The following is a 21,433-nucleotide window of genomic DNA, read 5'->3' as shown; positions in this document are numbered from 1 at the left end:
TTCTTTTCCTTCCCCAAGCTACCAAAATTTAAAATTCACATTTGCTTTTATCTAGTAATTCCACTTCTACAAATGTGTCCTACAGATGTGTCCACACAGGTGCAAAGTGATGTGTGCAGCATTGCTTGCAATGGCAAGGGATTGCAAGCAACTTAGATGTTCATTAATAGGTGACTTGTTAAATAAATTGTAAGACAAGGAAGCTGTTTAAAAATGAGGAAATTCTGTATATTAATGGATATAGTTGGATGTATATCCAACTATGTATGGATATAGTTCCAAGATGTATTGTTAAATGAAAAGTATAATCCCAGTGTATATAATACACTATTATTTTATAATAATGTGGGAAATAACTATGTATTTATGGATTTACTGTTTCCTTGGATATGCATAAAGAAACTCTGGAAGGATACATCTTGGATGTCACAGTGGTTCTCTCTGTGTGAGGAAGGGTGGAAACTACACCCTGAACAAGTTATTAAAATTCAGTGAACATTCCCTGTCCAGAGGACTGACTGGGCATAATTAACAATTTAAATTTAGTCGAAGCATTTTAAAAAAATTTTAGTTGCCATTAACCATGGAGGAAACCTTTTACACTTCAGTTTCCTAAGTTCTTTTTTTCAGGTTCTAGCAAAATTCTGTACATTTGTTATGTCTCTATTGCCAAAATCATTGCTCTTATATTGAGTGGAAAACTCCACAAAAAGCACATATTCAAAGTGAGATTGATATATATAATAATTATTATTTTATACCAAGATTGAGCTGTGGTTTTAACTAATTCTATAGGTGATCTGAGAAATTAATTTTTAAAAACCTATTAAGTAACTTTTTTTTAATCCGCAGCAAGTTGGCATTGATAAGGGTGACATTCCTGACCTCACACAGGTAAGTGATTCTCTGAGTGAAAAATTCAGTATGCATGAAATTATTAATCCATAGTTTACCATAAATGGGCAGAGGCTTATAAGCATTTAATGCATTTTTGAATGTAGGCCAACCACCTTTCTTGGAAATCATTCTAACTTACTATTTCTTTTTTAGCTATTAAATATATTTCTGGAGATAATATGAATATTTTCCTAATCTTATAAAATCGTTCCTCTTTAAAGGCAACGGTATTTAATTATTGAGCTCGTTTTTTCATTCTTAAACTTGAATCAAACGGAAGCCTTGAAAAATGTTTAAAAAGTGTTTCATCCATGAAATGTGACTATTCATAGGCATGTAATCAGAACATTTGAACTGTTCTTCCTGCTTCTTCTCCTAGTTTTCAACATGTCCCAGGGATGGAGGAGGGGCACGAATAGCGAGAACACTGATGTTGTAGTTGTACTGTTCAATACACTGATTTTTGTCTCCCCTGTGAAGGGGAGGAATTTCTATATACAAAAAAACCTTTTTTAAAAAAATAGTAGTGGTAGATGAGTGATTTTCTGGGGACTATCTAAGAAGCAAAAACAATAGTAGAGCTTCCTTATCAATCCTTTTATCTGTTAAGAGGGTATATTGTACGGCTCCTTGGATTTAGAATCAAGATGATTCACATGTGCAGAATTACTGTAGGACCTTTCTAATAATTGGCAGGAACTATTTTTGTTTAATCAACTTGTCATTCTGCTACGGTAAATTTCTGTTCCAAACATGTTCTTTAACTAGAAATAGATGATAGGAGAGAGTTAAGAACTGCTACCATATATACCAGTAATGAATATATGAGTTTTCTGTCTTTGCAAATAAAAAAAAGTTATTGTAATTGAAGAAAATTGTCATAATGAAAGGTTACCCATTTTTAATAGTATCAAAATGTGTTTAATAATTTATTATCTTTACTATCCCTTAAAATGTTTCTATATTTAAATGTTAACCTTAAATTTTTATTAAAAATTAGGGAAACCCAAAGTAATGGTCTCTGTATTGAGACCATTATTATTATTAAAATACCAATTAAATACCAAGAATTCTTCATAAATAAAATTCACAGAACAATTCAGAAAATGATGGCATTGTATTTTTTTATTTAAAAGTTGGTGGAAAGTGCCTTCTAATAGACAGAATATTAGTATAAAATATTTTTGCTACTATGAGAAAATAGTGTTCTTTGATTAGGTGCATACCTAAATAAGATATTGGTATCATCTTGGATATGGCTAAAAATTGTGTGCATAAAATACTATTAAAATTTCTTTATTAGATTATAATCTAATAAAAATTTATTAATTTTGTACCACAGTAATAAAAAGCAAAGAAAATCACTGTGCTTTCATTTTAAATTATTTAAATTATTAACATTAACATTTACATTGCAGTTTTAAAAAATAACCCAACTACATGTTAACCTAAAAAATGTAGATATTTAAATATTTAACTCAATGAATAGCTTTTAGAAATGGTAAATCATCTTTATTTCAACTGTATAGACTGCTCTCACCATGGAACAGAAGTAAAACTAGTCATGTTGTTAGAGAGGCTGGCAGGTTAAGAAGAAAATAGGTCCTCATTTATCTCAGTTTGGGCAGAGTCTGAAGGGAGATAAAGAAAGGTTTAAAAGGATACTTAAATACCTTTCTGTTTTTAAAATTAGAAAATTATAGCATATCATTGACAGATTTACATACTTGGCTTTAATTTTTAATGATACTCTTATATTCATTACAGTTTATATACTCTTAAGAAGTCCAGAGGCATAATATTTTATGTAATGATGTATGTTCTGTGTTGTTATAATTTGGGGAACAGAGACCCATCCTTAAAGAAGATAAAATCTTACTCTGGGTCTAGTAGAAAGCGATTCTGTGGTAGAGATTCATTAGACACTGGTAACATTCTATCCTCTGCTTCTGTTATGACTTGAAGAGCCACATAGACTTCAGTATTAACATTTATTTTGAAATTATCTCCTTATAAAAAAAATCCTCTAGTTCATTTCTCCAGTGTATATTTAAATCTCAATTCAAAAGTTCTGTGTGCTTCTGAAATTTCTTAGTAAGTTACTTAATTGTGATTTCTGTTGGGTCCATGAGCAGCAGAGCTAAACACACTCCCTAATTTTTATTTAGAACCCTTCCACAGGTCTCATTGGAGGCTTGTCTTTGAGCTGGGGTTTTAGACCCACTGTGACAGTCTGGTCAGACAGAAACTGGAATGTGAGCTGTTCTAGGGTTAGTCCTTCAGATAGTGTTAGACAAGAACTAATCTGGAGATGGGTCAGAAATGCCAGGTAGTGTGGACTCTGTTTGAGACCTGTGAGATTGGGTTCTACTCTCTGCCAGGCTTCTCTGTGGCCACCATGGCCACTGAATCTAGCCGTGGTGATGGACAAAAATAGCCAGCAAGGAAGAGGATTAAAGAGATTATGGGGACCAGAAGGGCTACCTATTGACTGGGAGTAGGGAAAGGCTGCTCCTAACCGAGAAAGGATTAGAATTCCTCTTGCAGCAAGATGAAACAGAGGGAGTGAATGGATGTCTTTCTGGTTAGAAAATGTACAGTAAATACCAGTGTGGTCATCTGTAGCCCTTTTCAAATTGTGCATATAATATCATCATAACAGCATTTTAAATGATTTATAAATACCAATGAAAAACCTTGTTAAACACTCAGAAGTACTGTATCGAATAAGAAGTGAATATGATATCAGAACTGAAATATTCCTCCTCAGCACTTTCCAATGGTTTCTTAGATCTAATAAGCAAAAAATTTGAATGAGCTTTTGGTTGCTTTTTATTTCCATTTGTTTTTAATGATGCTTTAGGATCTAAAGCATCTGAATTGTAGATGGATGCTTCCTTTTTGATCCTGTACTCACAATCAGCTATGAATTTGTTTCAAGAAAAGGATTTTCAAAATATTATTTCCTGTTTGGTGTGTGTGCATGTGTTCCAAATTTAATATATCTCCATTTATGAAAAACATCTTAGGTTTTGATGTCAGGAATTCTGGTTGATCTGAAAACTACTGGTAAAGAAAAGTCTCCTTTTAAAGACTGTACCACTGATGAATCGGTAACCATGATATATCACTGTTATTTATTAGTCACAAGCTGCCCCTTGTTCTTTGGGTTGGTATTTTCACCTGATTGGTCTGTTGACTTCAGCAGTATTTAAAATAAGCAACTAAAGATACTGCTAATTATACTAAAGTTCCTTTTACAACAGCAGAGGCATTCTCAAAGTTTTGCCCCTTGGAAATTTGAGACAGTTTTCATTTTTGTCTGCTGCATGCCAGGATGTGCTCAGTGCCATAGAGCTCAGAAGGCCAATATTCCTACACTCAGTGAACTTTACTATCAAAGTAGTTTTTTTCCCTCCAAAAATGTTTGAAGAGTTTATTTTATTAGATTTCACATGTCCTAATAAGAGATATAAATGATGAAGCATTTTTAAACTTCTAAGCTAAAATGCTCCAAACTTAATTTTATGTGCAATGCATTGCAAAATAACACCTCTTAAAGTCAGTTTTGTAGTCTGTGTTCTTGGTCACATTTCTCTCAACTATTGTGATTTTAGTGACTCCTACTTTATTTTTTTCTTAAATTACTAAGAAACTTTACAAAAAGAATGAAATTGCAAACTATCATCCTAGTTTTTGGTTTTTTTGTTTTACATAATTAAGAAACCATATAGGAAAAAATACTACTTCTTTTGTTATCCCATACTGTTCTCTATTTTATAACTATAAATAGCATTTCTTAAACAGGTTTCGCACAGAATCACATTTCTTTTACATTGCATTTAATACTCAGAGGACCTAAGTCTTCCAACTGGAGAGAGGTTCTATGGCTTGATATATTTTTCCTTACTGTGATCCCAATGAAAAGAATGGAAACCGAAAAGGTTAAAGTTATGTGCCCGGGCCTCCTAGGTTCCATTATTATGACAATTATAATCATTACTATTATGACAATTACAATGGAAGTTCTCAGGTGTGAATTCATCTAAAAATTGTTAAGCCATTTCTGTCTTCTTCCTTTTAAAGTTACAATACACATTCTGTTTATTAAGCAAGTGCATCTTAGTAGTTTACAATTTTTCTATAGAGCAAAATTTCCTTTATCTCTTAAAAATTCATTCTTTAAAACTTAGACGTATACCCCTAGTTGTAGTTTACTAGACTTTGCTAAGTCACCTTTTACCTGAGCTATATTAAGAATTCTAATTTTTATAACTTTCAAAATTTATTATATCTCCTGAAAGTCATTTTTTCTACTCTACAGTAATTAACTTTTTATATAACGTTCACAGGGCTGTCCCTTTCTACCCTACCTTCGTCACTTTGATCAAGTTAATATTTTTGTTCACTTACTAATTTATATTTATAAACTTATGTGTGGCTCACTTTGTAATTTACATGTACAATCTCACATAATTATATATGTAATAATATTATTGTTAAGGCAGTATATGAGTCTATTAGTGAAATGAAAATGAATATTAAATGTACTAAACAATTTTAATAAGAATTTTATTTTCATTTGTCATTATAGGTGCAATGTAAAATGTAGAGTTATACTATTTTAGCAGTTAGCATAGTTACTTTAAAATCCCTCAAAATTAATTTTATATTAATTTTAAGAATAATTGTCAAAATTAAATGTATCTATAAATGTTATGCCAGTCTTTGAATGCCTATGCTGCTGTTAAAGTCTAACTTGGGTTAAGATTATTCGAGAAAGGTGAAGGTAAATTTCTAATGCTTGAGGAATAGATGGGGTGGAATTTTATATGAACCTATTATTTCTTCTCCTAGTATACAGCAAAATGCCATCACTTTATATTGCCTAAAATATGATAAAAACATTCAGGTACTTCTTAATAAAAGAGGTGAAATATATTAAATTTGCCAAAACACAGTAGTCTGTTATAACATTAATATTTGCTAAAGTTACTTTATTATGTATATAAATTACATAGCTCAATAATAAGAAAATCTTAATTGTGGTTGACTATTAAAGTTGTATTTTTTTCCCCACAACTCTCACTTACCCTTTCTTTTTTAATAAAGTAGTAATTTTCCCTAATATTTCAGTCAAATATGGATAAGTGAGATTTTACTGTATTTTCATATTTCTGTAAGTTTGTATTTGGGCACTTATATTTTTGACTTGGATACAAATACCTTTAATTTTTCCACTGTGGTCTTATGGAAACATATGGTGAACTTGATTTAATTGAGTTTACTACATTTAAGTTATATCTTAGTAAAAGTCTATCCAATGTCATTTCTACACCGAAACCACACTGTAACACTGTTTGTTATGCAGTGAAGTTAAGTATATATATGATGGGCCTGTTTGAGATTCTGTGGAATTTAAATATCTAATTACCAAAAGACCCTGGAATGAAATTATCTCCCATATGTATTAGGGTGCCCAGACCTGCACTATACAAAGTTACAGTGATGTTCCAGTGTATTTATTTTGAAAGAAAGCGATGCAGACATTTATTTTTTACTTTCTTATTGTAGGCTCCCAGCAGTCTTATGGAGACCCTTGAACAGCATCTAAATACATTAGAAGGAAAGAAACCTGGAAACAAGTACGCATTAGTTGTATATTCTAAATAAGATGAAAAATACTAGACTCATTCTTTATACAGTGAGATTTATCACAGTACTACCGTTTTAGAGTATGCTTTATTGTAATTATCCTGAGTTCCCTCAAAACCCCTACCCTTCCCATTAACTTACGACATCATGACCCCATTATAGGTAATCTGTCTGCAGGCTAATTCAGCAAACTAGTAGGTTGTACCTGTGTTGGCTGGACTTGCTGATTTATTTATTATTTTGCCCTCAGAAGGGACTCACAATCCTCAGAAAAAGAATTGCTCATGCTAAAACTTGAGACTGTCATCATTGGGAACCCAGTTTCCCAAGCAGCCTTGAACACTCTGTTATGTTTCCGAGCCTACTGTGAAAAAGTAGAGCCTTCAGGAATGGCTTTCTGGACTTCAGACTCTCCCCAGGTGGACCCTTCGGCATGGCATGCTGCTGACACTTGACAGTTATTTTTCTAGACAGAGTAGCAGTTGAGCAGCGATAAGTGTAGTTTTAGTAGACTTTCAACCTTTCTGTTTGGACACTTAGATTTTTGACCATTTTTCCTGACCGCATGCCAAAAATGTCCAGGTTCCATTTTTGTCTTCTCTCCAGCCGGGATCATAGTTGTCGGTTCACAAGACCTGGTACTTTCCCGTCTTTGTACCTCGCTCAGAGTGTAATTCTGCTAATCTTGGGTGCCTCCCCTCCTTGTCTCTGCGTGCGTGCATTTTACACATCCTGGGGAGGGCCATCTCATGAGGGCTTCCTTAATCATGCACCACACTGTTTTATGACTCTCCTCCCCACTTCCCCTGCCCCGATATGTGGTTTAAATGGATTTTCTGATTCTTAAGGTCAGGGACTATTTTATACTTCATTATCTCCACCTAAAAACATAATGTAGCTCTCTCTACAGAGTCAGCTTGAAATCTGTTTTTGTTGGTGATCCCAGCTTTATGTTGATTCTGTTTAGATCGACAGCAGAAATTGGTAGAGACAACCTGTGAACTGCTCATTGCAGGGCTATAGGCCGATCGTGGATTTTACCTGTGATACAGCTACCAAAATGCACCTCCTTTCTGCTTGCTTCTCTCTGGGCATTCTCCCAGAATCTAGACTCGTGTCTTGAGTCACTCTTTTGCCTGTTGTTTAGCTAAGGGTGATTTCTGTCATCTTTTCCAAGTTAGTATAAAAATTATTGCATGTCTTAAGTTTTCGATGGTAAACAACGGAGTAGGGCTCTCTCAGGCTGTGATGGCAGAGCTATTTGGAATGATGGATGACAGGACCTCTCAGGGGCTCTGTCAAGGTTGTACCGTTGTCCAAGGTCTGTCCCCACTTCAGTGTGGCCATGGACGATCAGACTTGTGTGTGTAGATTGACGTCAACTGAAAAGACGTGCGAGTATGTTAAGTCACAAAGGAGGGTGCCAGCTTCCAGTAATTGCTGCCTCCTCCCACCCCTCCCGTATTAGGGTGTCTGGGAAGCCAAATGAGTGGCCCAGGATTTAAGCCAAAGGAGGCAGGAAGCCTGAGAAATGTCCCTCTTCCTGTGGCAGATGGATCCCTTTAGCTGAGGAAATATGCATATGCCAGAGTTAGAGCCTCTCCCTTGGGCCATGCAGGATGCGCATGGGTGCAAGTCAGCTTCTCCGCCCTCTTCTCCCCTCAGGTCCCCGCACCCCCCACAGGTCCACCCTCTTCCCTCCTGAAATCTGCCAGGGCTGCAGTCCTGTGAGAAGCCGCCTTCTCGAGTGGATCTCATCAGCCCTAACTTCAGCTCTAAAGCCGCCCCCTTGTGGCTGCTGCCAGCTATTTTTGGACTATTTGGCTGTGGACACTTGGTTACATTTCTAGGAGGAGTAAAATAAGAACTTAATGATCTTCTGTTTTGCATTACCTTGTACTGAGCGTCATTTTCCTCTCTCCTTTAAAATCATTTTATGCTTGTCAGATTTCTTTTCTGAATTGGCTGAGACCACCTATGAACTTGTCTTTTGCTTATTCCCTATTTTTAAAATAAATGAACTATAGTAGTTAACTATTTTCTTCTTTGTATGTTTGTGCTTACCTGGGACCTTAAGTGAAGGGTGAGTACTATATTGAGTGACATTTTTTGCATTTGGTTATTCCTGAAAATGCAAAAAACACTCTTAAAATTCCACATTTGGTATTTAGAACATTGAAAACTGATTTCTGTCCATTTTACACATCTCTGTGTTTTCATTATACTCTTAAAATTTTCTCCTAAGGTGGCTCGCATAAATGGTTTTATTTTGGTCTTCTTTGATCAGGACTAACAGACTCTTAGTTGTATATTCAGATATCCCTCTTAGATTTTAGACATCAAAGGCTTTTTCACTTGTTTAGTAAACAAACGATTTCCCTATGGCACGTGGCAGAAGTGCCAAAAGACAATGCTATTAAGAAAATTAATTACTTAAACGGGTTTTCTTTGTCTTCTGGTAGCAGTATAAAACTGTTCTAACCTCTAAGTCAAGGAAGTGCATAAAATGAAGCATTTTCAAATGTCTGCTAAAAAACACGGAGGCCTTTTATATTTAGTCCTTATATCCACCGATACTCGTTTTTGAAATTCTATTGCAATACTGTGTGATATGCCTTTGTATATTGTCTGTTTCTGTAATTCCACAGAACAAAAGAGAGAAATTGATTTTATTTTATATGTGGGTTTACTAAGTGTTGAGGGTGCAAGAAACTCAAGTTTATTGTAATTAAAATTATTTGGAAGAGATAGGTTTTTCACATCTGTGTTTTGTTTGTCTTTCTGGCTAGCATTTTTGACCAAAAACTGTGTAGGGATTAGTGTTGCGAATAAGAAATAACATTTCTTCTTTTGATAGTTTACCATTAACACATGGGAAGTGTAAACCTTAGCATTTTCTGTGTTCATCATAGAAACCCATGGATTTGTTTGTAACATTTTACAGGATCTGTGGGTCATTCATTCTCTTCTAAAATTATATTCGTGCTTTATTTTCCCCCAACATGGTTCACCATGTACTAAATTTCCCTAGCTGAAGTTATTGAAATAAGTATCGGGCTTTAAATAATGTCATTATATATAAAAGATTGTAGCATTTCCTTTTATAAAGGGCGAAGAGCCAGTGGTAGGGTAGAAACTCAGCTGAGGAACAGGTAAAAAGAAGCAATTTGTGTGTTGTGTAGGGGAGGAGCAAATGTGCTGGGCTCCCCTGTGATTTTGTCAGGACGGGCTGGAATGTGAAATGTGCACAGACAGACTTGGACTGGAGCCTGAAATCCACCATTAAAGAATGATGAGACTTTGGCGAGTTATTTACCTCTCTGAGCCTCCGAGCCCTCAGACTTCAATCAGTGTTGAGTGATGCTTTTTAAAGCTGTGGCCCCAATGGGAGCACCTCTGGTTCTACCTTTTTGATGAAATCATGGCAAAACCTGGATCTGGTCCATGGGAACAGAAGTCATACATCCTGACAGTTTAGTTTCATACAGTATAATTTTTAAGATGTTTGGTTAATTTATTTTTAAGATGTTTGGTTAGTTTATTTTGGTTAATATGTTTATCTGATATAAAACAATGAGATAGGTTCGCTTCCTTCAAAAAATTCGGCATCTAGTGGAGAAGACAGACGAATAAGATACAGTGCTTCAAGTGGGATGATAGTGGGAGACAGGAGGTTTTTTTGCTGAATCCATGGGGTAGCTACAAGTGTCATTTAGTAACAGCACTCATGCAAGAGCTTGACATAGTGATTCTTGTGCCAATTATGATATTTTGTACTTAGGTTCGAGCATGATATTCTTTAGTAGTAGGTAGAGAAATTCTGTCATTTTTCTTTATTTTGCTACAGAGTATAGAATATGTTAGAAACTTGTATGTATTAGTTTGGAAATACAGTTCAAAAAGTTCTCGTTCATCCTCAGTTCTCTTTTCTGTATTAATATTGCTCACTGTGTCAGTACCACTAAGAATTGGTTCATGAAAATCTCTTGAGAGAGAAACAAATTAATTTCAATTAACTCATTCTTAGAAACTGACCACATCAGATGGCTTCTATGTTTTCTTTGCAGAGTTAAGGCTATTATTTTCTTGGATTTTTATTTAGACTTAACTCCCTTCCTTTTCCGCATATGTAAAGAGAAAAAAATGGTAGGAGTGGAGGAATTATTAACCAAAAACTCATTAGGGAATGTTCAACCTCAGTACTAGATTTTTAGGTTCCTAAGTTTCTGAGATATAGAGAATACTGTGATTCCATTTATTTCAGTAGACCCTTAGTGAGCAGTATAGAGAAGCATATATCCTTTTCTTCATAGGATATGTTACTCTGAAGATAACAGCCCAAGTACACATAACCTAATCGAGTGTAACCCTTATGCATCTGTCTTCCTTATATCACAGAAATCTCTGTTAGCCCTTGCTTTCGTGTTCATTTTAAGTGAAAACTAAATTTAGACAGGAAATGGCAGGCTTGTGTTTGCAAATGAAGTTGAACATAAGAGGTATTAATCTGGCATATAATATTGTTAAATTTCTTTTGCTATATCCAATAAAATAAAAATTCATGATATTGTATAAAACTCCAGTTACTAAATCTCTGCTGATTTTATTTTACTCCTGCCACGTGTGATATTTTCTCTGTAGATAAGTAGAAGGGCATCCCTGCCATTCTCTGAGACCCTGACAATAGTCTTCTTACTGAAATGTCTTTTTTTCTTCATTTTGTTTCCTTACTAATTTATTTTCCACCAATTCAGGTTAGTAAAACCTAAGCTGTTTAGGCAGTCATCTCTGAAGCATTTTTCTAGAAATGATATATATAATCAGTGCTACCAGCAATCTAACTGAAAAAAAAAAATGTATTTCTTCCTGATTTTCCCTCACTCCCTTAGACACAAGCATTGAGGTTACTCTTCTTTTCCCAGCTCCCAAGTTCTCACAAGATAATGGGAATATTTCTCATAGATAGTTTTCATTACAGCCATGAGAAAACCCAGACAATCTCTAGGAGTACGCACAGTGTGGAGTATGCACAGTGTGTCTCAGCTCAGTATGGAAGCTGAGACACACATCAGGCACAGGGCTTGTAGGGATCTTTTTTTTAATTCTAGTGCTCCTTTTATGTATCACAGTTATGACTAAGTGAATCACAATGTGCTTTAACCATAATGGGTTTTCTAACTTGTAAAAATAATAAACTGGACGATCTTTTAAAAATTCTGGAAAGCATTATTTTTCCCAAGTCTTGGCAATTTTTTTAAAACTCCAATTTGAACAGTTTATTTTTGATGGACGTAGGCAATAAAGATCAATTCGAATAATTAATTGAGTTGCTAGAGATACCAAAAAAAGATTTTGAATTTAAGAATTTCTAATACTAGAAATTAAGTGGATGGGAGACATTGGAAGCAGGTGTTGTAATTGAGTAAAAGATAAAATATATTTTAAAAATAGTTTATCCGTTACTAAAAAGTCTGTATATAAACAAGTTAATGCTTGACCAACCATCAAACTTAAGTGCTTCTACAAATGTATTCATGTATATCCAATTTTAATTCTTTTTGGTTGCCTTTTAGATCTGGTGCTCCCTCTCCATTAAGTAAGGTAAGTTTGTTTTTTGTTTTGTTTTGACCATTTTAACAACTTTTGATTGTACAGTTCAGTGGCATTAAGTACATTCACATTGTTGGGCAGCCATCGCTGTCATCTGGTTGGAGAACATTTGTCATCTTCCCCAGCTGAAACTCTGTACCCTTTAAACACTAACTCCCCGTCCCCCTCTCTGACCACTCTCACCCCCAGCTCCTGGCAGGCACCATTCTACTTTCTGTCTCTGTGAATTTGATTACTCTAGGTCCCTCAAATAAGTGGAACTGTCCTTCAGTATCTGTCCTTTCGTGACTGGCGTATTTTACTTAGCGTAGAATCTTCAACATTCATCCATTTTGTAGCATATGTCAGAAATTTCCTTTCTTCTTAAGTCTGAATGCTATTCCATTCTGTGTGTGTACCACATTTTGTCATCCATCCATCCATCCATTAATGATCACTTGGGTCACTTCCGCCTTTTGGCTCTTGTAAATAATGCTCCTGTGAACATGGTGTACAAGTATCTGTTCAAGTCCCTGTTTGCAGTTCTTTTGGGTCTACACCCGGAAGTGGAATTGCTGAATCATATGGTAATTTTATTTTTAATTTCTTGAGGAAAGGTAAGTTTTTATGTATTCCCCTTTATATTAGTTTCTTAGTCATATAGCAGTGTGTACTTAGCCCTCTATCTGGACTAAATTTTTCTTTAAGTAGACGAAATTTTCATACATTTATATTACAACTGAAAACAAATGTGTCAGTGTTAACGTCTTACTAGTTACAAAGCACTTTCTCATACTCTGAATCACAGCCCTGTGAGATAAATAAGGCACATAACATTGTGCCTGTTTTGATGGTAGAGAAACCAATTGTCATTGGGTATCCTCACAAGCATACCTTTTAGACAGTCTACTGTAATAACTGTCACAACTCCTTCACCTCCCTTTCTCCTTTAGCATCCTGAAGGACAGGATTAGGGTTGTTAGTGACAAGAGTATTTACTTCTATAGGTCAGTAGTTCACATTTGCCATTGTATTTTTCACATTGCCATTTTCATTGCAAAAATGTGATAAATGTGCTCTTTCCTCTTTGCCAAATTTCTGTTACATAATTGCTGTTATTACAGACAAAAAAGTTGGCATTATGACTACACAGGGTACCCCAGACACCCTTTACTGTGTCAGTACCTGGCCGGCTGCCCAAGAGACCCTCAGGGAGCTCCAACAATCAAACAAACAAAGAAACAAACAACCTAAGCTCCCTGGTGATTCTGCTACAGAGCCAGGTTTAAAATCATTATGTCACATGGGAGAAGATGACGGTGTGGGAAGATGCAGAGTTAGCGTCTCCCCACAACTAGGGAGCCTGCTGGCTGCTGGTGGGGGACTCTGATGCCCAAGGAGATTGGAGGAACCCCAAAGTGAACCGGTAGAACGTAGGGGGACTGAGTGGGGAGGAGAAGTGGATGCCAGACAAGATCAGTGCCCCTGAGGCCGGGGAGATCAGGAGAGGCAGGCAGGAGGGGCCATCCAGGAGGAGCGGGAGAGGAGCAGAGGGCGATTGCCCTGCCCACTGGGGCCATGGGAGCCTCTGACCTCCCAGGCTGGTCCCCTACAATCCAAAGCCCCCTCCAGGCGACGTGGGTTCTGGGAGCATAGGAGGGAGGCCAGGGAGATTAGGAAAAGCAGGCGGGAGGGACCCTGTGGGAGGAGCAGGAGAGGAGCAGAGGGTGATTGCGCCACCCACTCGGGCATGGGGAGCTGTTGAGCTCCCAGGCCGGTCCCCTCCCCACCAAGACCCACACCTCCCTGCCAGCCACATTGGTCCTCGGGGCATAGGAGGGAGGCCGGGGAGATCAGGAGAGGCAGGAGGTGGTGGGGCGGTGGCCCTCTGGGAGTAGTGAGAGAGGAGGGGAGGGCGTTTGCCCCACCCCCTTGAACCCAGGAAGCCTGCTGGGCTCCCAGGTAAGGTCCCCCGCCCTCTGAGACCGGGGTGGGGGGCACGCCTGGGCCTCTTCTGTTCCTTGAGCCTAAGCCCCACCCCCTACTGTCCCCAGGGCCTTTTCCAGCCCTGTGGGTCCTGAGCATTGGCCCCACCCATTGTCCAAACCTTGCTTACTCCCTGCCCTCCACAGCCAAGGCCTTTCCCCCCATTTCTTGTTTTCTTTTCCCTCCTTCTCTTTTTTACTATTGTGGTACTGATGTACCTTCCAGTTGATTCATCTATATTTTATTTTTATATTCTCTCTAACATATCTGTTAGTTTCCTAGTCTAATTTTATTTTTTACTTTTTTATTCGGGTTTTTTTGTCTTTTTGGGGTTTTTTGCCACCCCACGTGGCTTGTGGAATATTGGTTCATGAGCCTGGGGTTGGGCCAAAGTTCCTGCAGTGGGAGCTCCAAGTCCGAACTACAGGACTAACAGAGAACCTCAGACCCCAGGGAATATTCATCGCAGTGAGGTCTCACGGAGTTCCTTACCTCACCACCAAGAAGCAGCTCTGCCCAGCAGCCTACAAACTGCAGTGTTGGAAGCCTCAGACCAAACAACCAGTAAGACAGTAACACAATCCCACTCATAAAAAAAAAAAAAAAAGGCAAAAAACTATGTCACAGATGAAGGAGCAAGGTAAAAACCTGCAAGACCAAATAAATGAAAAGGAAATAGGCAATCTACCTGAAAAAGAATTCAGAGTAATGATAGTAAAGATGATCCAGAATCTTGAAAATAGAATGGAGGCATGGATTGAGAAAATACAAGAAATGTTTTAACAAAGATCTAGAAGAACTAAAGAACAAACAGAGATGAACAACACAATAGCTGAAATGAAAAATACACTAGAAGGAATCAATAACAGAATAACTGAGGCAGAAGAATGAATAAGTGAGCTGGAAGACAAAATGGTGGAAATAACTGCCAAGGAGCAGAATAAAGAAAAAAGAATGAAAAGAATTGAAGACCTCTCAGACAACACTAAACACACCAACATTCGAATTATAGGGGTCCCAGAACAAGAAGAGAAAAAGAAAGGGTCTGAGAAAATATTTGAAGAGATTATAGTTGAAAACTTCCCTAACATGGGAAAGGAAATAGTCACCCAAGTCCAGGAAGCACAGAGAGTCCCATACAGGATAAACCCTAGAAAAAACACACCAAGACACATTAATCAAACTAAAAAAAATTAAATTCAAAGAAAAAATATTAAAAGCAGAAAGTGAAAAACGAAAATAAAATACAAAGGAATCCCCATAAGGTTATCAGCTGATTTTTCAACAGAAACTCTGCAGGCCAGAAGGGAGTGGCAGGATATACTTAAAGTGATGAAAGAGAAAAACCTATAACCAAGATTACTCTACCCAGCAAGGATCTCCTTCACATTCAGTGGAGAAGTCAAAAGCTTTTCAGACAAGTAAAAGCTAAGAGAATTCAGCACCACCAAACCAGCTTTACAACAAATGCTAAAGAAACTTCTCTAAGCGGGAAACACAAGAGAAGGAAAAGACGCACAAAAACAAACCCAAAACAACTAAGAAAATGGTAATAGGAATATACATATCAATAATGACCCTGAATGTAAATGGATTAAATGCCCCAACCAAAAGACACAGACTGGCTAAATGGATAGAGAAACAAGACCCATATATATGCTGTCAACAGGAGACCCACTTCAGACCTAGGGACACATACAGACTGAATGTGAAGGGATGGAAAAAAATATTCCATGCAATGGAAATCAAAAGAAAACTGGACTGACAATACTCATATCAGATAAAATAGACTTTAAAATAAAGACTGCTACAAGAGATAAGGATGGACACTATATAATGATCAAAGGATCAATCCAAGAGAAGATGTAACAATTATAAATGTTTATGCACCCAACAAAGGAACACCTCAGTACATAAGGCAAATGCTAACAACCATGAAAGGAGAAATCGACAGTAACACATGATAGTAGGGGACTTTAACACCCCACTTATAACAATGGACAAATCATCCAAACAGAAAATAAATAAAGAAATACAGCTTTAAATGGCACAATAGACCAGATAGATCTAATTGATATTTATAGAACATTCCACCCAAAAGTGGCAGAATACACTTTCTTCTCAAGTGCACATGGAACATTCTGCAGGATAGATCACATCTTGGGTCACAAATCAAGCCTTGGAAAATTTAAGAAAATTGAAATCATATCAGGCATCTTTGCTGACCACACTGCTTGAGATTGGAAATCAGTTACAGGAAAAAAACTATAAAAAACACGAATACATGGAGGATAAATAATGTGCTACTAAATAACCAAGAGATCACTGAAGAAATCAAAGAAGAAATTAAAATATACATAGAAACAAATGACAACGAAAACACAAAGGCCCAGAACCTATGGGGCACAACAAAAGCAGTTCTAAGAGGGAAGTTTATAGCAATTCAATCTCAACTCCAGAAACAAGAAACATCTCAAATGAACAATCTAACCCTACACTTAAAACAACTAGAGAAGGAAGAACAAAGAAAACCCAAAGTCAGTAGAAGGAAAGAAATCATAAAGATCAGAGCAGAAATAAATGAAATAGAAACAAAACAGTAACAAAGGTCAGTAAAACTAAAAACTGGTTCTTTGAGAAGATAAACAAAATTGGTAAACCCTTAGCCAGACTCATCAAGAAAAAAAGGGAGAGGATGCAAATCAATAAAATCAGAAATGAAAAAGGAAAAATCACAACTGACACTGCAGAAATACAAAGGATTATAAGAGACTACTACAAACAACTATATGCCAATAAAATGGACAACCACAGAGAAATGGAAAAATTCTTGGAAAGGTAAAATTTTCCAAGACTGAACCAGGAAGAATTCGAAAATATAAATAGATCTATCACAAGTAATGAAATTGAAACGGTAATTAAAAATCTTCCAACAAACAAAAGTGCGGGACCAGATGGCTCCACAGGTGAATTCTAGCAAACATTTAGAGAAGAGCTAACACCCATCCTTCTCAGACTCTTGCAAAAAATTGCAGAGGGAGAAATACTCCCAAATGGATTCTATGAAGCCACCATCATGCTGATAGCAAAACCAGAAGAGATCGCAAAATAAGAAAATTATAGACCAATATCACTGATGCACACAGATGCAAAAATCCTGAACAAAATACTAGCAAGTGGAATCCAACAGCACATTAAAAGGATCATACACCATGATCAAGTGAGATTTATCCCAGGGATGCAAGCATTCTTCAATATATGTAAATCAATCAATGTGAAACACCACACTAACAAATTAAGGAATAAAAACCATATGATCATATCAATAGATGCAGAAGAAGCATTTGACAAAATTCAACACCCATTTATGATAAAAAAAAAACTCTCCAGAAATTGGGCATAGAGGGAACCTACCTCAACATTATAAAGGCCATATATGACAAACCCACAGCAAGCATCATACTCCATGGTGAAAAACTGAAAGCATTTCCTCTAAGATCAGGAACAAGACAAGGATGTCCACTCTCGCCGCTTTATTCAACATAATTTTGGAAGTCCTAGCCACAGCAATCAGAAGAAAAAGAAATAAAAGGAATCCAAATCAGAAAAGAAGAAGTAAAACTGTCACTGTTTGCCAGTGGCATGATACTATACATAGAAAATCCTAAAGATGCCACCAGAAAACTACTAGAACAAATAAGTGAATTTGGTAAGGTTGCAGGATACAAAGTTAATGCACAGAAATGTCTGGCATTCCTATACACCACCAATGAAAAATCAGAAAGAGAAATTAAGGAAACACTCCCATTTACCATTGCAACAAAAAGAATAAAATACCTAGGAATAAACCTGCCTACAGATGTGAAAGACTTGTACTCAGAAAACTACAAAACACTGATGAAAGAAATCAAAGATGACATAATCAGATGGAGAAATATACTATGTCTGTGGATTGGAAGAATCAATATTGTGAAAATGACTGTACTACCAAAAGCAATCTACAGATTCAGTGCAGTCCCTAGCAAACAACCATAGCATTCCTCACAGAATTAGAACAGAAAATTTTACAATTCGTATGGAAACACAAAAGACCCGGAATAGCTAAAGTAATATTGAGAAAGAAAGAGAGAGTTGGAGGAATAAGGCTCCCCAACTTCAAACTATACCACAGAGATACAGTAATCAAGACAGTATGGTACTGGCACAAAAACAGAAATATAGATCAATGGTACAGGATAGAATGCCCAGAGATAAATCCACACACCTGTAGTCGACTAATCTATGACAAAGGAGTCAAGGATATACAACGGAGAAAAGACAGTCTCTTCAATAAGTGGTGCTCGGAAAACTGGAGAGCTACACGTAAAAGAATGAAATTAGAACACTCCCTAACACCGTACACAAAAATAAACTCCAAATGGATTAAAGACTTAAATGTAAGACCAGACACTATAAAACTCTTAGAGGAAAACATAGGAAAAACGTTCTTTGAGATAAACCACAGCAAGATCTTTTTTGACCCACCTCCTAGAGGAACAGAAGTAAAAACAAAAATAAACAAATGGGACTTAATTAAACTTAAAAGCTTTTGCATAGCAAAGGAAACCATAAACAAGACAAAAAGACAACCCTTAGAATGGGAGAAAATATTTGTAAGTGAAACAACAGACAAAGGATTAATCTCCAAAATATACAAATAGTGCATGGAGCTCAATATCAAAAAAACAAGTTAAAAAATGGGTGGAAGTACACCATGTTCAAGTGGGGTTTATCCCAGGAATGCAAGGATTCTTCAATATATGCAAATCAATCAATGTGATACACCATATTAACAAATTGAAGGAGAAAAACCATATGATCATCTCAATAGATGCAGAGACAGCTTTCAACAAAATTCAACACCCATTTATGATAAAAACTCTCCAGAAAGTAGGCATAGAGGGAACTTACCTCAACATAATAAAGGCCATATATGACAAACCCACAGCCAACATCGTCCTCAGTGGTGAAAAACTGAAACCATTTCCACTAAGATCAGGAACAAGACAGGGTTGCCCACTCTCACCACTATTATTCAATATAGTTTTGCAAGTTTTAGCCACAGCAGTCAGAGAAGAAAAAGAAATAAAAGGAATCAAATTGGAAAAGAAGAAGTAAAGCTGTCACTGTTTGCAGATGACACGATACTATACAGAGAGAATCCTAAAGAAGCTACCAGAAAACTACTAGAGCTAATCAATGAATGTGATAAAAGTAGCAGGATACAAAATTAATGTGCAGAAATCTCTTGCATTCCTATACACTAATGAAGAGAAATCTGAAAGTGAAATTAAGGAAACACTCCCATTTACCATTGCAACAAAAAGAATAAAACACCTAGGAATAAACCTACATAAGGAGGCAAAAGACCTGTTTGCAGAAAACTATAAGACACTGATGAAAGAAATTAAAGATGCTACAAATAGATGGAGAGATATGCCGTGTTCTTGAATTGGAAGAATCAACATTGTGAAAACGACTATACTACCTAAAGCAATCTACAGATTCAATGCAATCCCTATCAAACTACCACTGGCATTTTTCACAGAAGTAGAACAAAAAATTTCACAATTTGTATGGAAACACAAAGGACCCCGAATAGCCAAAGCAATCTTGAGAACGAAAAGCAGAGCTGGAGGAATCAGGCTCCCTGACTTCAGACTATACTACAAAGCTACAGTAATCAAGACAGTATGGTACTGGCACAAAAACAGAAATATAGATCAATGGAACAGGTTAGAAAGCCCAGAGATAAACCCATGCATATATGATCACCTTATCTTTGATAAAGGAGGCAAGAATATACAGTGGAGAAAAGACAGCCTCTTCAATAAGTGGTGCTGGGAAAACTGGACAGCTACATGTAAAAGAATGAAATTAGAACACTCCCTAACACCATACACAAAAATAAACTCAAAATGGATTAAAGACCTAAACATAAGTCCAGACACTATCAAACTCTTAGAGGAGAACATAGGCAGAACACTGACATGAATCACAGCAAGATCCTTTTTGACCCACCTCCTAGAGAAATGGAAATAAAAACAAAAATAAACAAATGGGACCTAATGAAACTTCAAAGCTTTTGCACAGCAAATGAAACCATAAACAAGACCAAAAGACAACCCTCAGAATGAGAGAAAATATTTGCAAATGAAGCAACTGACAAAGGATTAATCTCCAAAAGTTACAAGCAACTCATGCAGCTCAATATCAAAAAAACAAACAACCCAATCCAAAAATGGGTGGAAGACCTAAATAGCCATTTCTCCAAAGAAGATATACAGACTGCCAACAAACACATGAAAGAATGCTCAACATCATTAATCAGAGAAGTGCAAATCAAAACTACAATGTGATATCATCTCACACCAGTCAGAATGGCCATCATCAAAAAATCTAAAAACAGTAAATGCTGTAGAGGGTGTGGAGAAAAGGGAACCCTCTTGCACTGTTGGTAGGAATGTAAATTGATACAGCCGCTATGGAGAACAGTATGCAGGTTCCTTAAGAAACTAAACATACAACTACCATATGACCCAGCAATCCCCCTACTGGGCATATACCCTGAGAAAACCATAATTCAAAAAGAGTCATGTACCACAATGTTCATTGCAGCACTGTTTACAATAGCCAGGACATGGAAGCAACCTAAGTGTCCATCAACAGATGAATGGATAAAGAAGACATGGCACATATATACAATGGAATATTACTCAGCCATAAAAAGAAATGAAATTGAGTTATTTGTAGTGAGGTGGATGGACCTAGAGCCTGTCATACAGAGTGAAGTAAGTCAGAAAGAGAAAAACAAATATCTTATGCTAACACATATATATGGGATCTAAAAAAAAAAAAGATCATGAAGAACCTAGGGGCAAGACAGGAATAAAGATGCAGACCTACTAGAGAATGGACTTGAGTACACGGGGAGGGGGAAAGGTAAGTTGGGACAAAGTGAGAGAGTGGCAAAGACGTATATACAGTACCAAATATAAAATCGATAGCTAGTGGGAAGCAGCCGCATAGCACAGGCAGATCAGCTCGGTGCTTTGTGACCACCTAGAGGGGTGGGATTGGGAGGGTGGGAGGGAGGGAGACACAAGAGGGAAGAGATATGGAGATATATGTGTAACTGATTTACTTTGTTATAAAGAAGAAACTACTAACACACCATTATAAAGCAATTATACTCCAATAAAGATGTTAAAAAAAAATGGGTTGAAGACCTAAATAGACATTCACCAAGGAAAACATACAGTTGGCC

General features: G+C 36.6%; 1 protein-coding gene across 7 annotated transcripts in view; it reads left to right on the top strand.

The window, feature by feature from the left end:
* SNAP91 (synaptosome associated protein 91) overlaps window positions 1-21,433 on the top strand; it is a 158,514-nt gene that overhangs the window by 69,542 nt on the left and 67,539 nt on the right. For all 7 annotated transcript variants that reach the window (XM_079938766.1, XM_079938769.1, XM_079938772.1 and 4 more), the window contains exons 9-11: window positions 853-894; window positions 6,472-6,542; window positions 12,126-12,153. In XM_079938766.1, the coding sequence (XP_079794892.1) occupies window positions 853-894; window positions 6,472-6,542; window positions 12,126-12,153 (141 nt within the window). The remainder of the gene's footprint in view (window positions 1-852; window positions 895-6,471; window positions 6,543-12,125; window positions 12,154-21,433) is intronic.

Source organism: Stenella coeruleoalba (genome assembly GCF_951394435.1).
Source record: "Stenella coeruleoalba genome assembly, chromosome: 12".
Lineage (NCBI taxonomy): Eukaryota > Metazoa > Chordata > Mammalia > Artiodactyla > Delphinidae > Stenella > Stenella coeruleoalba.
Note: the sequence above shows the minus strand (reverse complement) of the source record. Positions and strands in the feature narration are given on the sequence as shown.